The sequence below is a fragment of the Parasteatoda tepidariorum genome, chromosome X1, assembly GCF_043381705.1.
Source record: "Parasteatoda tepidariorum isolate YZ-2023 chromosome X1, CAS_Ptep_4.0, whole genome shotgun sequence".
Taxonomy (NCBI): Eukaryota; Metazoa; Arthropoda; class Arachnida; order Araneae; family Theridiidae; genus Parasteatoda; species Parasteatoda tepidariorum.
In genome coordinates, this window is record NC_092214.1 from 47482054 (window position 1) to 47498218 (window position 16165).

At 27.1% G+C, this 16165-nt stretch overlaps 1 protein-coding gene across 2 annotated transcripts in view; it reads left to right on the forward strand.

The window, feature by feature from the left end:
• The first annotated feature begins 742 nt into the window (after window positions 1-742).
• LOC107453345 (solute carrier family 4 member 11) overlaps window positions 743-16165 on the forward strand; it is a 346640-nt gene continuing 331217 nt past the window's right edge. Inside the window, exons 1-2 of one of the 2 annotated variants that reach the window (XM_016070143.3) lie at window positions 743-1043; window positions 3190-3537. In XM_016070143.3, coding sequence (XP_015925629.1) covers window positions 3384-3537 — 154 coding nt within the window. In that variant the 5' untranslated portion in view covers window positions 743-1043; window positions 3190-3383. The remainder of the gene's footprint in view (window positions 1044-3189; window positions 3538-16165) is intronic. The other variant, XM_071187398.1, reaches the window with a different exon arrangement.

Below are 16165 nucleotides of genomic sequence, written 5' to 3' on the forward strand. Positions count from 1 at the left end.
CATTTGACCTCCAAAGCCCCCCCCCCTCTTCTGGTTGCACGCCTGCCGTAAGGACCCGTTTATTACGAGCACTCGGATTTAACGAGTACAATGTTACGGTCCCTTTATGCTCGTTATAAACGAGTTCAACTGTAGTTACATTTTTTCAACGATGAAAATTTTACATCAAACTGATCCTTAGCATTGTTTCTATAGAGATACATTGCAATTTTCTAAATTTTTACTTGCTAACACACAATTCACAGAAATATCTAATTTTTTCTATGTAATGCGCGCCGTTTTGCATAAAAACAAACTGAAAGTAGTATGTTGCTTTAAACTTGTAAATTATTAAATGGTTTATAAAACTTTATCATCAAATTAAAATTCCCAATAAAATTATTAAGTAGTTCATGCTTTTCTAATATTTAGTTGGGACAACTATCACGTTTATAAGTAAATTTTTAAATAAAATGAATATTTCTTTTGAGAAAAATAACTTTTACAGTAGTGAATTTTTATTTTCTCGACAATTAGTCAAAAACAAATGAAATGAAATCTAAATAATTTGATTGAATGAGTTAGAAAGAAATCTTTAGCTATTTAGATTATTTAGGTGTGGGTCATGTTTAAAGAATATTTTCAAATAAAGCGCGCTCCCTAATCATGAGGGTCGGAAACATCTTGGGCTACAAAAGTAGTGGTAGTTTGTAAAATGTTAAGGGAGCCTTCCACCCTCCAGACGAGCATCTGCGCGCTCAACACTCAAATCGATGCGCGAGTCACGTATAGTTCTGAGGCGGGACGGCCGATAGTCACTGGCATCCTTCTCTAGATGCGGTGACTCGAGCATCGGGTGAAGATGAAGATCCCGATCTTTGCATCCGTCACTCGGTAGAGTTAGTCGTAAGGTGAGGGTACATGTGCTACCGACATGAGCGTCCGCAGGGTGAGGGGATCTTTTCGAGGATCCCTCAGACGATACGGAAGTGTGGAATCCGCTAAGAAACCTGTACGTCACTTTCAGTGGATTTACAGGAAGGGAGAGTGGAGGATCGCTTACGGTGAGTTACTTCTTTTGGTTGACCCCCTCCGATCGATCCCCCAGTTTTAGTACCCCTCAACAAGAAAAAGTTGCCTGCAACTTTGCGACCCGTTCAAAGCTGTCCTGCACATGAGAGAGAGCACTCAGAACTTCAATATCAACGCTTATCTCAGCGTGATTTTTTTTCTATATCTAAACATCGTATACATTTCTTTCCGAAATTCTAAAGCAATTTCGAAAAATTTTCTTCTCTCGAACTATGGCACTAACCCAAGAATGAGTTTAACCTTGAAGAAGATCGCTTTTATGAATATATTCATCATTTCGAGGAACTTTTTTTTTTGCAGGAGTAATTCTTCTTTCATCTTTATGGCCCACCTGTTCCACTCAAAGATGTAGAAGATACTGAGATACTTAGTTATTTTAGAGAACTTTGGGTTAACTTTGAGTCGAACCGTTGTAAAAGATTAGATCATTTACTACTAAAAATAATTTATTAAAAAATAACTTCATGCATAAAGATAATCAGATTCTTTCATGATTAAAAAATGGAATACGTTTAATAAATAGCGTAGTTATATATTTAGTTTAAATATTAACAATAAACATTAATCTAAGTATAGCTAAAAATGAAAATAAAATAACAATTATACCAATGAGCAATAAAGATTTTGTCATATGAAAACAGTAACAAATAAATATATTCATTTTTAATCATTAATTTTCAAATTTAACATTGCAATGTAATCTATGAATAAGTTTAAGATAATCAGCAAAAGCTAAGTAATTTTTTTTAATTGTATGTTTGATTAAAAAATCTACATTTCAACAATGTAAATAGTTTTCACGATGAAGAAATTTGAGGTCACTATTTGTTTTTAATATTGTTTTAAATTAGAAACAAATTGTTTGGACATTCCTGTAATAAAACAATGCAGAATTTCAGAGCAGTTGAAGGTTTATTTATAAGTCCTGCAAAAACATTAAAACAAAACGGTATTTTGAAAGGATATTGTTTCAATGTTATAACTTAAGAAGATGGCACAATGAAAATACAGCATTTTTCAGAAAATTTTATGAGTATAAATATTGTTTAAATAAACAAAAAAAAAATTTTTTTTTTAACAATTATTAATAGACGAAAAGCACACACTAGAAGTATTTTAGTTGTGTATCTGCCTTTGAAAAACTTTAATATTCAAAAGCTACAACATGCAACTCGAAATAATTTCTTAATGCGCATTTTAATTTGCTCAGCAGTAGTCTAGCTGAATCTTTAGCATGTATCAAGAGCAATAAAGTAGCTGCTACTTTCAGTTAATTGCTTAGCTAGCTGCAATATATTTTCTTTATTTTAAGCACAATATTTTGTTTATAATTTCAATTTTTACCAAAACAAACAGTTGTTTACCGTTTTTATTTATTTAACAACTGTAGCCAAGTTCTCATTAGCTCATGACTTCAGATTTAGTTTTTTTAAGTATAAAAATCTCACAAATATGTATGGAATCATTTAAAAAGTTATAAAATTTCAAATTAAATCCGGTTTAGTTGAAAACATAAAGAATCGAATCGAAACATATTTGGTTGTAAGAAAATGAATTTGAATTGAAACTGAATTATTTGAAAGCCCACAAATTTGAACTAAATTTGGGTAAGTTTTAAACATTCATTTATGAATAAAACCCGTTAGGCTGAAAGTAGGAAAATTTTAATTGTAATGAGTTGAGTTAAATTTTTTTAAGTTTGAATTGAAACCGGCAAATTTGATTTACAACTGCTTAGTTGAAATGCTGAAGTCATACAAATTTCAGTTAAAACCGGTTACGTAGAAGGAATGAAATTTGAATGCAAACGTAGTTAAGCAATCATACTGATATGAATTTAAACCCGTATAGTAGAAAGCATACAAATTTGAATTGAAACTGGGTTAGTTGAAAGCATACAGATTTGAATTGAAACCGGATTATTTGAAAGCATAAGAAACGAATCCATTTTTGCATTTTGATTGTTAAAAATAAACGATCTTTTTAAAGATTTTTTTGAGGAATAAGGCGAAAGATTTTTGTTTCAATAAGATAAACTGGAATATTATTTTGCAGCGATAAAACACTTTTACTCTCACATGTGTTTGATAAGTTTTTCTTTCCTTCCTGCGGGTTTAGGCTGTGTTTTCGTCAAAGCATAAAACAGTGACACGCGCTGGGCACTCAGTCACAGCAAAGTGTTTGAGTATTGTTACTGATTAGAACATTGTTAAACCATAAAGATAGCATCTACCTGGTTACCTCACTCTGGTTGGACGACCATGTCCTCTCTCGGTGACTACTTGCCAGAGAGGGTATAAAGAACACTTAAAATGTGGAGAACATCCATAGTGAACATGAGAGTGGAAAAGGGATCATTTCGTGAGTCCTTCAAGCATTATGAAAGAAGGGAATCTACTAAAGTATTGAGTCCAAATCGACACTTTGAGTTAATTTTCAAGAATGGACAATGGAGGATTATTTATGGTGAGTGCTTTTCACTTCAACCCTTCAAATTTGTACGTTTTTGAGGGATGGGGGATTGATTGGTGATTTTTGATTAGTTTGAAAGTAGAAATTATATATAGATATTTGTATTAAAGTATTCAATTGAGGTCAGTAATTTGTAGTAGTGCTTAAGAGAATAAAATACCTTTTTAGCATCATGAAAAATAATATTTTATTTACAATCGGAACTTGATTATAATTAACCTGAAATTATGTTTGGTTTCGTCACTTAATGAATGATTTAAAATATATTCACCCTCAGGGGTCTATAATATTTCTTGGAAACAGGGCCGATTATTAGGAGGCAGAGTTTTGCTTTCATGAAATTGTTTAGGGACAGTAATTTTTATTTTAATATTATCTAAAAATGGAAAATTGTTTCATCTATAATTATTGTATAAAATTTTAATGCGCGGACATCTGTACAAGTGAGAATCATATTACATACCTCCATAATCCTTTTAGCTTTTGCAGACTAATACCAATGCGTAATGGACTTTTCTGGTTCAAATATTAAGAGGGATATGATAGGAAATGAAGAAATTAAGAATGTTTTGTTCTGATGTTATGTCCAAATGAAACTTTTTTTATTTTCCAAAAATATTCAGGTTTAACGTTACAAAACTGATTGAATTTAGCAATTTTACTAAAAAATTAGTCATGAGCTACAATTTTTAGCACCTCCTTTCACTGGTAATTTCCAAATACTTTTTACCATTAAAAAAATCTTCATTGCTATAATCTTAGCAAAAAGAGTTAGCATACTAATCTCGTGGAATTTTATGATATATTTTGGAATTCAGTTATTTGAGAAGAAAAGCGTTTACAAATGTTCTAAATTTGAACGCAAAGAAATTATTTATTTAATTTTTAATAGTTATACCTTTGGGTATATGTCATGGATGTCTCAACCTATATCAATTAGTTAAAATTCATATTTTTAAACATTCAATTAGAAAAAAAAATCAAATTTAGTAGCATTTTGAATTCAAGTAGCATTTTGTTTTAATTACATTATATGGAGATATTGTTAGATAAACTTTAATATCTGATAACATTTGTAACATTATTTATATTTTTACAAACATCAAAAAACGCAGTTTATGTTAATGAAACATATTGTCTAAATATTACTGCAAAGCATAATTATTTGTTAATTGTTAATTTTTTGAAACAAGTTCTTTTGAAATTGCTTTATTACTGCAGAAAGGTATTTTGTTCTCTTACGAAAATAATAATAGTAGAAGATTTGAAAAAGTACTTGTTGAAAATTTTAATGAAAGCTAGCTTTTTACTGGAATATCATGAGCGTAAACATTATTTCTTTTATATTATGTGTTTTAACAATTGATTAATTTTATAGCACTTTAGTAGTTAAATGCATGAAACGCTTTTCTTCTTTCTTTATTTTGATTAAAATAAACAAAATCACAGGGTGATTGCTGCAAGAAAAATTTTATAAGCTTGTCTTTTTTCTCAAAAATAGTAAGTCTCTAAGGCTTCAGTTTCATTTATTTACTGGTAATAATGTTATGACTGTGTTAAAAGGAAATATTTGCATGTTTTTAATGCTTGCGAATTATTCATACTATGGAAATGTTAGTTATAAAGTTCTTTCATACACTTAACAAAAATTTCCGAGGTAAAAATGCATAATTTTGCTTTGCAAATCAAGAAAAATGTTTGAAAACACTATCAAAATGTACATGAATTTGAATTCTTGCAACAAAACAAACTCATAATACATATATAAGCATTCTCTAAACAATTAAGAAACGGAAAGTCATTGAATAGCATGAAGATAGTTTATTAAAATATAGATAAATATTCATTTTTATGTTACATACATTGATGCCGAATCCCATATTTTTTCTTACATACAAATAAAGGTTGAGGGCATGTAAGAGAATATGAAACATACACTATGCATTAATTAAATACTCTATTTATTAGAGGAAGTTTATTTATTATGAAATACTTGTTATAAAATAATGTGAAGTAATTTGTTTAAATATGGCTAAAATGCCTGGTAGACAAGAATATTTCTATTCAGCCACGCTTACTAAATTATTAAATTTTTAAGCTGCTTTGATTGTAACTAAATATTTCTTTAAAAACTGACTGTGATAATATTTTTAATAAAATTGCGTTTTTACAAGGTAAAAAAAATGAACTTAACTTACGAAATTATTCAATAACACGCAATCGGGCTAATCGAATAATGTCTTAAGTCTTTAATGTAAGTCTTTACTATACAATTTCCAAGTTTACTAGTCACATTATCATAATTTTTGTTTAAAAAACAATTTATGGAACAAATTACTTTAAATTAATTTTTAAAATTTTATTTTCACATGTTTTATTGGAAAGCCTTTTTAACATTTTCCGTTATTAGTTTTCTTTAATATTGTGCTAAAATATAGATAATACTAAAATAATCTGAAATATGAAAATTAAAACAATGCAATTAGCGTGCGGCTAATACATTTTCTTTGTTTGAGGTATGAAGCTTTCTATGATATTAATAAATAAAAATAACACATCACTAAAAGGTATTTTACGGTAGTTATAAATATTTAAAGAGCTCTTATTGTTTTTCTTCGAAAGAAAGTATATTAAAAGCATGAAACTTACATTTGGCGTAGGAATTTTAAGACTTTCTTTTTCTAAACAGTTTTATTTTAAGAATATTTGGCGGTTTTTCAGACGAATGTTAAGATTATTATCAAAGAGTTGTTTTCTAAAAATCTTTTACAGCGGTTTGAGACATTATTTTTAATGCTGGCCGTGAGTTGGGGAAGCTATTAAACAGTAAGATCTTTTTTCAGACTTGAAGAGAAAAAGTTTTTTTTATTTTTTTATATAAAAGAATACCCAAATGAATAGCAAAATGTACGTTTTTTTCGATAAAAAACGTGCTAAGATGATTAATTTTTGATAATATAGAATTATATATGTTTTCGTAAAGAATTTATACTATGCCAAATGATGTATCTGGAATTTTAGCATTAGAAATCCCTGAAAAGTAATTGAAAATTAAAGTTGAGGTTATTATAGTAAAAAGTAACTATTCACCAATAGCGCGAATGGTTTGGATAAAAATGTTAAACTTGTTTACTTTTTTAAAAAAAGTGCTAAACAAATATCTTAGTATTTTAATTAAAAAATGCTGATGATTAGATTATAGTCAAGATATGTATTTTCGATGAAAAAAATTTAAGTTTTTTAATATTTTAACTATAAATTACTACCATTGTTTCATCTAAATACTGTACTATAATACCCATTGTACTATATACTCAAAGCAAATATAATTAATTTATTTGTCACAAAAAAGCTGGCAGAATTTTCAGTTTATTTTAAAGTAATGCTGTTTACATTTTAGTTTTTATTTTCTGCAATCTATGATTTTTAATTTTTATTTTAATTTCTTCATTTTTAATTTAAATTTAAGAAAAAGTCACCAGTAGCTTTGAATAGCAGTGATTACCAAATTTTTTAATTTTTACTTATTTAACAATTTTTACGTGTCAACAGTTTTTTCAAAGAAAATAAAATCGATAACAATTTGAAATTATACAGAAATATTATTTTTGTTTTAATAACTATTATAAGGCTATAAAAATGGCAATAATGATTTTTAAAATATTTTTATTATAATTTTCAACTCTTAAAAGAGTCAAAACTTTAAGCTTGCTTTGTTTTAAATTTTTTAAATAATTAAGTTCACTCTTCATGTTTCTCTATAAAAAGCATTGATTAATTGAATAAATAATGTTTTAAAAAGGAAACAAAAAATGATAATAATAATATTAAATTTCTTACAAATAAGATAAACCTATGTCCTTGACTTATATTTGAAGGTCGATTTCTTGGAGTGAATGTATGCCAATCAATATAAGGGATCTTTTTCTTAAGCTTTATGAATCCTCGGTGTACTTTAATTTATTACCTGCGGAAAAAAAGGCTAAAAGATTTAATATAGTTAGTCACAAACTAAATGTTGTAAATCCTACGTTGAAATCCTACGTTGTTAGTATTTTGTTTTTAGGAATTGATCAGTTTTGAATATGTGGTTTTGGAAACATCATCATATAAATTAGTTCATACATTTTAGTGATCTGAATTATTGCAGTTCTGTTATATATGAATAAAAATTTTTTCTGAGACGTAATTTCCTATTATTTAAAAGGATATTTTAATCTAGTCATTTTTGGACGTTAAATAGCTTGCTGATTTTATGTTGCAAAATGCGGTTGAAGTATGAGGTTTGATTTTGAGCTAAAAAGTTTAAAATAGCTATAAATTTTATGAGAATAAACAAAAACTAATCTTTGCAAAATATTACATATAATTTCAGTTATTTTTGCTTTTACTATATTATTTTTTCATTTTTAAATTTGTGTTGCTTTATTTTAAAAACTAAGTTTTGTGCAACAGTAAGTTGCTTTTTTGAATTCCATTCTTACGCTGAGAAAAAAAAGTATGGTCAAAATTGTGAGAATATGTTAAAATTTATCGAGTATTTGGCTCTATGGTGCACCAAAAACCTCTACAAGTATTACCGAAGCACTTTGGTAATAATTTTGATAAAATTAACAATAAAATAAGGTTTTATAACATGCGATGAAATGATGCCTCAGAGCATGACTTGAAAGCCATTTATTCGGTCCAACTAACTTTTCAGTTTAGTATTTTTTGCAAAATGTTTGGAAATAAGAACTATAATTCTGAAAACTAGAACTTACGGAAAACCGTTACCATATGATCAGAGAATTACTAAATGAAGGGTTTGAATACCGTGTATTTTGGTTTCATTAACAGAATTATGTTTTTTTAAAACAGAAATGTGATTACCATGCATTATGGTAATTTTACCAGAAGTTTTTTCTCTGTTATAGAATAAAAGATGTAGGTTAATTAGAATGTACTGAAATAATACAATTATTTAATTTTAAGTAAATAGATAATAAATTTTGACTATAACGTGATTTTTAGATAATTGAAATGTTTTAAAATAAATACACGCAGAATTTTAAATTTCAGAATAAGATCTTCATCTAAATTTTTTTTTAAATAAGCTTAGTCAAACTATTTAAATTTGCTCTTTGCCTTTCAAGTTAAACGAATTGTCGATTCAGGATATTATATAATTCAAATACTCCAAATCAGGAAAAACAAATAAAACAAACAGGAGTATTGTTTTTAGTGAAGCACGACCTGCTCTTTAAAATTATCTTTATCAGGAAATATAGCATAAAAATTGCATTTTGTAAATTATGTTTTCAATCACTTCAGAGAAAAACAATTTATTTACATGTCAATCTTTTTTTAAACAACAAACTAAGTTGATTAAAACTTTTCTTTTATTCATCTAATTATAGATAGCAGGTGCAATACTGTTTGTTCTATTTCTTTCTGGAAAATAAATTTCACATGTAAAATAACACGTTTAGATGTAAAAGCATAGCATGTTGTTATATCGTTTTAAATAAAGAATTTACTGCCGAATTTTTAGAATATCTACAGCGTTAAATTGTGTAAAAGTTTTGGCAAAGGAGGCATAAATAACAGTTTTATAACAATGCAGGTCTCTAACCAATTCAATAAAATATTAAAAGCCTCAGAGATAACCTTAAGAAATAAAATTACTTGTAACTGTTGATATTTAAAGTACTGAGTTACGTTTTATTTCTAAAATAAAAATCTTTATAAATACAAACAAATTAAGAAAAGTTTTCCCTTTTCTTAGTCTTAAAGAGTAACAAGTTAAACATCTGTCATTTCACTTGCTTTAATGAAGTATTAACTTACACGGTTGGCAAATTAAATTATCATGACAAAAACTCGGAAAAAGAGTATAACCTGTTGTATCCGAAAAATAGAACTTTTATGTTATTCGTCTTGAAAAGAGGGAAGTTGAAAGTGAGGAGAATTTCCGAAAAAAAAGGCATGGTTGGTTTTACGATCGTTTGGTTGTATATAAATTTCCTAAAGAAGTTGAGCGTGAGCCAAAAAATGACTTTTCTTAAGTCCTTCGAATTAGAATCATAAGTTATGCAGCAAGAAACCCATGTCAAATCTTTATAAGAATTCTTTAATTTCTTAGAAGAGACAAATTGTGGGAAAAATGTTACTTCAGAGAGCATTTTGTTGTATATTTTGCAAATATTTTGTCATAACACATATTTATTATAATATCTCTGAAAGCTATCATAAAATGTTCTTTTTAAGTCTTAGCTGCGAAAGAAATATTTTTCTTAACTGATAGCCCAATGTAAAAGAATATTTTTTGTCTAAGTATATATTTAACAGAAAATAGACTTGTGTGTACCCTGTACTTATTTTTTAATATTTACTAATTTTATAGGATAGTTTAAAAAGGAAAAACTTAAAAACAATAATTTCACGACATCGAACTAAGTATTCAGTAAAAATTTTAAATCATGTACAAATAAAAATAATAATTAAAATTCAACAAAATTTTATATTTTTATGGTAAAACATTGGGTTTTTGTAAAAATATTAGCTCAGCAAAAGGTTTTTTTGAGGTTTTTAATGCGTATTTTTAAAATTTTAGAATCGTTTGCAGAACGATTCTCACCAGTTTATAGATCATATTCTAGTTCTGAATACGATCTTAAATTTCTAGTTTTATTTATTCAAAGTGTGGATCTACTAAAGTTTTCGTTACTGAGTGTGTATTCATGTTTTTGGCCATCGAAATATTTTGATTTAGAAAATTAAACACTTGTCTGAATTTTTTCTTTGAGCAAACGAGTTTTAAACTACTATCAGAAACTAAATTCATTGTTATAAAACGTCTGCTTTTTATTTTTTAAAACTTTCATAATTCTAAATCTTCCTTCTCAAGTCGCAAATGAATTTAAGTGTTATTGCAATTTAAAACCTTCATTTAGAATATTTGAAAAACTGTGACTAACGAACTATTGCTCTTACAAACAAGTAAATTTGATTGTGAATAATGAAATACAAATACTATTCATTATACTTAATCAGTAAAATAAGAATATCCTTTAGTTTGCTTATTTATTCTTCTATTGATACTCAGATTCTTAATCAGCAATTTTTTTAGTGTTAATAATTGAAGTGATTTAAATAAAACCAGCAATTTTTGTTAAGCGTAATACCGGAAAAAGCGTATTTTCACACGAAAGCAATTGTAAATATATTTCACTCATTTAAAATCACTCTGAACTTCTCGAAAGCTTGAAAAATAATTGATTTTTAATGAAAATTATATTTAAACGTCTTTTACTATGCTTTGCTTTTGAAACAGAATGGGCCATTTTTAAATGTATAAATTGTTAAATCTATATTAAAACATAATTTATGCTTAATAAAAAATGTATTTGAATGGTACTTATTATGCTTTGGGTTTGAAACAGAATGGGCATTTTTAAGTGTATAAATTGCCTAGTCTAAATTTAAGATAGTTGGTCTGACTTTTTTCCTTTGAGTTGATTTAATTATTATATTGTAATCATATTTTCAAAGCTGTTTAAACCCCCAAAATGTTCTAAACCTCTTATTTTTTAAAAGAAAAAAATTAATTGCCGAATAATATGCAATAAACAGAAAAGTAGAAACACATTATACACGAAACATGAAAGTAGAACATGTAATGCACAAAAGTAGAAAAGTAGTAGACTATGGCACCCTGTAACTATTTGAATTTTCATTATATAAATTAATTTTATAAGCAATCTTCTAAAACAATTATTCAATTTTAAATAAAATTATGATTTTTACACAATTTATTTAGTAGACCACTTGGAAAAATCAATAACTGCAGCTTTTGAGAAAAGAAAGCTTAGAATAAAATAAAAAATATTTTAATTTTGATTTAGTCTTTGTAAACAAGAGACAGAGTCAAATATATAATACACCCATGTTATGTTTTAAATTTGAATTACGTGTTTGTTTTACTTCTAAATAAACAGGTAATTGTTAGGATTTGCATTTTCTAAAAGCGTCAGAAATGTCTATTATTATAAACCCTGACATCATAATTGTGAGTTTTTAAAATTAATTTTCATTTACATAAAAACTGCAGCATGGAGTTTAATACCTTAATTTAAGTTATGAAGTCTCCTGAAGATATTTTTTTGAGAACCCATACCAACCCATGACAATTTAAGTCGTTTTTCAGACAAGCTCATACATAATAATAAATATTAGTAAAAGCATATCGATAGTCTTTTTCAATTATTCTTGCATATTTATGAAAAGTAGCATTTTTAGAATAAAATGAATTTCAGACGTTCCAGAACAGATGTTATCAAAAAATTTTTCTAAATAATTTGTACGTGTTGAAAATGGTCTGATTTCTTAAAACCAGAACACAATGTTGGTCTCCATGTTGGAAAGATACATTCTGATAACAGCTTATACAGTGAATTTATTTTTATACTTTTATATCAAAAATAACAGTACTAAAATAGCATGTCCATATGAATATATAATGCATTACAGAATCAAATGTTGTATTGCTTGATTTTTAGTTAATGTAGGGTAATAATTAAACTGGTTCCCTAGTGGTTCGTGGATCATTGTTTAAAAAATCTCCTTTTTAAGAAATATTTAATTTATTCAAATTAAATTATTCCTTCTTAAAACTAAGTTGTGTTAAAAATAAACTTTAGTTTCTAAGAGCTTGAAAAAAAATTCATTCACTATTTTTGTTCCCTTTTTTTCTAACTCAACTGGGATACTGCATGAAGATAAGCAAAGCACCACTTTATATTTAATGTTGAATGCAATTTCCTAAATCCAGCATAAGCTTCATATTGTACATTCATTTCCACAAATTAGAGGAATGAGCCAAAGGGACAATAATTTCCATTTCGGCGATAAAAGCAGTCGACAATGATGTGAGCAGATTGAATGAAGGAGAAAGATCTCCGTAGGGTATTGCAAATCTGTTGTAGTGTTCGACATCTTTATGTTATGACATGCTATCATTTTTCTAATAAGTTATATAAAATTTCACGTCAGTTAAAGATTTCATTCCTGCGGTCAAGCATCTGATTAAAGGCACATTGTTTGAATAATACAATAAGAAATAAAAGTAAAGCATTAAATATTATTTTCATCGTTGAAATGCTTAATTATTTTTGACCGAAAACTATAAGGCGATGAAAAATGTTTTGTTCGAAGCTAACGGGAACGATTTAAATATTTTTGGAGTTGTAAATTTTCTTAAATAATGATGATTTAGGTTTAAGTATGAAATATATAAAATTCTAATAATATATAGCATAAATAAAGTGGAATAATGAATATTATATTATTTATAGTTATGATAAGTATTGCATTTTTTTCATAGGATTCAGAATTAGATTAAAATTTTTTTCATATTATTGATCTTAGAACATAAATTTTTCGTATAACCTTCATTAAAATTAAAACACACAGATAACTTCAAGAAAAGAATTAATGCTATATCCAAATAATTTTTCAATTTTTCGATTTCAATTTTTTTAATAATAAGATTTTGATTTTTTTAATAATAAATAGTTTAGTACTTTTTTGGCCGTAGGTGCAATTTTATTTAAATATTAATAATTGTTTGATTATTTATTGTTTTGGTAGAAGTTTTTTTTTAGCAAAATCTCTGTCATTTATCTTTGAGTTTCTACATCTTTATTTGACTTGACCCGAAATCTAGTATTAAATGAACTTCCTGACTCAATAATCATTTTTTAAAAAAAATTTAACAATGGTATATTCATTATCCTTTTTACTACTAATTTATATTATCTAACTAACTACCTCATTCAAAAGAGATGAGAAAATTAGATTTAAACCAGTTGGTCCTTTTAGCCATTTTGTTGCAAATTTAATTATAAATATTTTATTAACAATTAATATTTAATTAATAATTAATTTTTAGCTAACTATTAATAAGACGAAATCGATTGCATTATTTCAATGCTAAAAATAAATCAAATATTCTTAATTTAATTAATTTAATTTTTTATTCTTAATTTAATTTTTTTTTCTTAAAAAAGCCGTTACCACATCAATTAGAATAATATCAGTAAGAGAACAATAACTTTAAATAGTAAGAAGTACTCTATACTATAAATATTTTAGGAAACAATCTGAGCAGCGGACACATAAAAGAGTTTTCAAAAATAATTACTTGACTCAAAACCCTTTTCTACTCTCATAACTTTCAATCTGCACCGACTTTCTAGTTTTTATGTTTTGAGTTTATTAAAAATTAATATTTTACTTTTCGTTTTCCGGGAAACTTCGGACGCCATTTTTAGAAGTTTCACAAACAAAGTTAATTTCATAACTCATGGGTTAAAGGTCTCTAAGGTAGACGGTAACAAATGATTAAGTAAACAAAACGAACTTTAAAGAATTCAGGTTTTTAAGGGATTTTCGGGATCATCATTCAGTTTTAAATCAGCATTCTTATTTAATAATAAGGTCTGTTTCTGTTATTTATTGTAAAGTAACAAAAATAATTTTATTAAGTAAGCGAATGCTTACTTAATAAAAGTATTATTTCAAGTTTTACGCTGCATTTTAAGAAACCATTAGCGGGGTATGTGAAATATAAGAAAAATTGTGACTTAAACGAGGGTAGTATTATTCTTTCATCATAATAAATTTTAGTTTAAAAAGACTTTCTGCAGTTTAATAATAATCAGGGCTGCCAACTACTACTCTTTTTTCAAAATATTTTAAAGAGTAATACATAATTAAAAACTAAAGCTTTCAGACTTTTCAGTTATTTTGACAACATTTTAAAACCCTAAACCCGAGAAAGCTAGCAGGTGAAGTTTTGAATCATATACATCTTGTGGTAAGGAAAATATCTTTAAATTAAATTTACAAAACAAAGAATCATGCACAAAAAAGTAAATATTTCAAATTATGTTTTAGTGTATGATTCTTCGAAATTTCCCCAAATATAGAGTTGAGTAATGAAAACTGAGTCAAAAATTATTTATCATGCACTGTTAGAAATTTTATTTTAAAATTACGGTAAAATAACCTGCAGCTGTCTGTCCATCAGATTAACCGTAAAGTTTATAGCTAGAAACTTTTCTTTACATTTATGGGTGTGAAACCGCTTACAACTGGTGTGGTTAAAAGACAGTGAATACAAAACTATACGGTTTTGTCGCCGTTTCCAAGTAGCAGGGTTTAAAAACCATAAAAATGAAATTTTACTAGACATTGGAGTTAGACTATGCAATGCTTTTCGTTAGGTGATGGATGATGAAGATAGGTTGTGGTGGAGTTGCATTTAGTCAAATGAACCATTGAATGTGGCTTAATTAATTTATCTAGCTATGCCATCGATTGTTAGACATGTGATATACTAGACTTTTTTGTGTTAAGCAGTTTTGTGGTGCTTCCATCTATGCGAAAATGAGTTTCGAATTCAAATTAACCAGAATCACCAATTGACACTGCAGAGCAATGGAAACTCTTCCTGTGTTGAAGGAATGGAGGAAATATTGTGGTTTCAACCCCGGAATTCGTACCCCCGTTCAGCTGGTAGTGTGATTGGCAGATTAGCCTTCTCGGCTGAAGTATATCCCTATTTGCAAGAAACGAAGTGAGTCCGTAAGGTGTTCATCACACACTTATTGTCATTACTTATTGTTAGTACTTACACTTATTGTTATACACTTATTTCAATTACACCAGTACTTATATTTTAACAGCCTAGTTGTTCAAGAAATATGAAGTTCTTTAAGCAGCTGTAAGATATTTAAACTTTGTTTTTGACAAATTAAATCAGAAGTTCGTTAAGAGAGATTTATACTAGTAAGAATATCTGACATATTATTAAATTTATGTAAATGTGATATCTTCAAAATTTCTTTCATATGTAGATATTTTTAAAATAAAAAAATACATCTTCGAGACGCAACATTAAAATCATTTAAAAATTCGATTATTTATTTATTTCATAATTTAAATTAAATTGCAGTTTTACAAATTTATATTTGCATCATTAAAATAAACTCTGAAAAACAAAAAGACAATGTGTATTTGAAACAAAATTTAAATTTAATAATAAATTAAATTATTTGCATACAATTTCTATTTGAAAAAATTCTGAGATCCAGCATATCTGCATGCTTTAACAGCTATTTTGTTTGATTAATATTTGGTGAATGGGTCGATCACGATTGCATCGTAATACAACGCTGATAAAGACAGTTTTTGTTCGATTTATTTGCATAACGATTTATTTTGTTAGAAATTAAGCAATTTTCAAACGAATACTTCGATATTTGTCTTTTCATCTTTTATACTTTTGTATTCATTTTTCATGCTTCATATTGGCTGTAAGTTTGTTCCAATTTCTCATTAGTTGTGTTTTGTTTTAAACATTAAGTTCAAGTACTTTTATTGCTTAAAAAATACAAAATACGCTTTTATCACTGAATATTATAGTTTTTCAGTCTTTTTGATTTTAGAATATTTGAGTTTAACTTACATTTGTGAAGACATCTGAGCATCGTTGACTTCTGTTATGTTTTTTAATGCAAAACTACTTGCCTGAAATTCAATTCGCTTTATAGTAGTCTTTATTTTTCTGTCTTTTCTT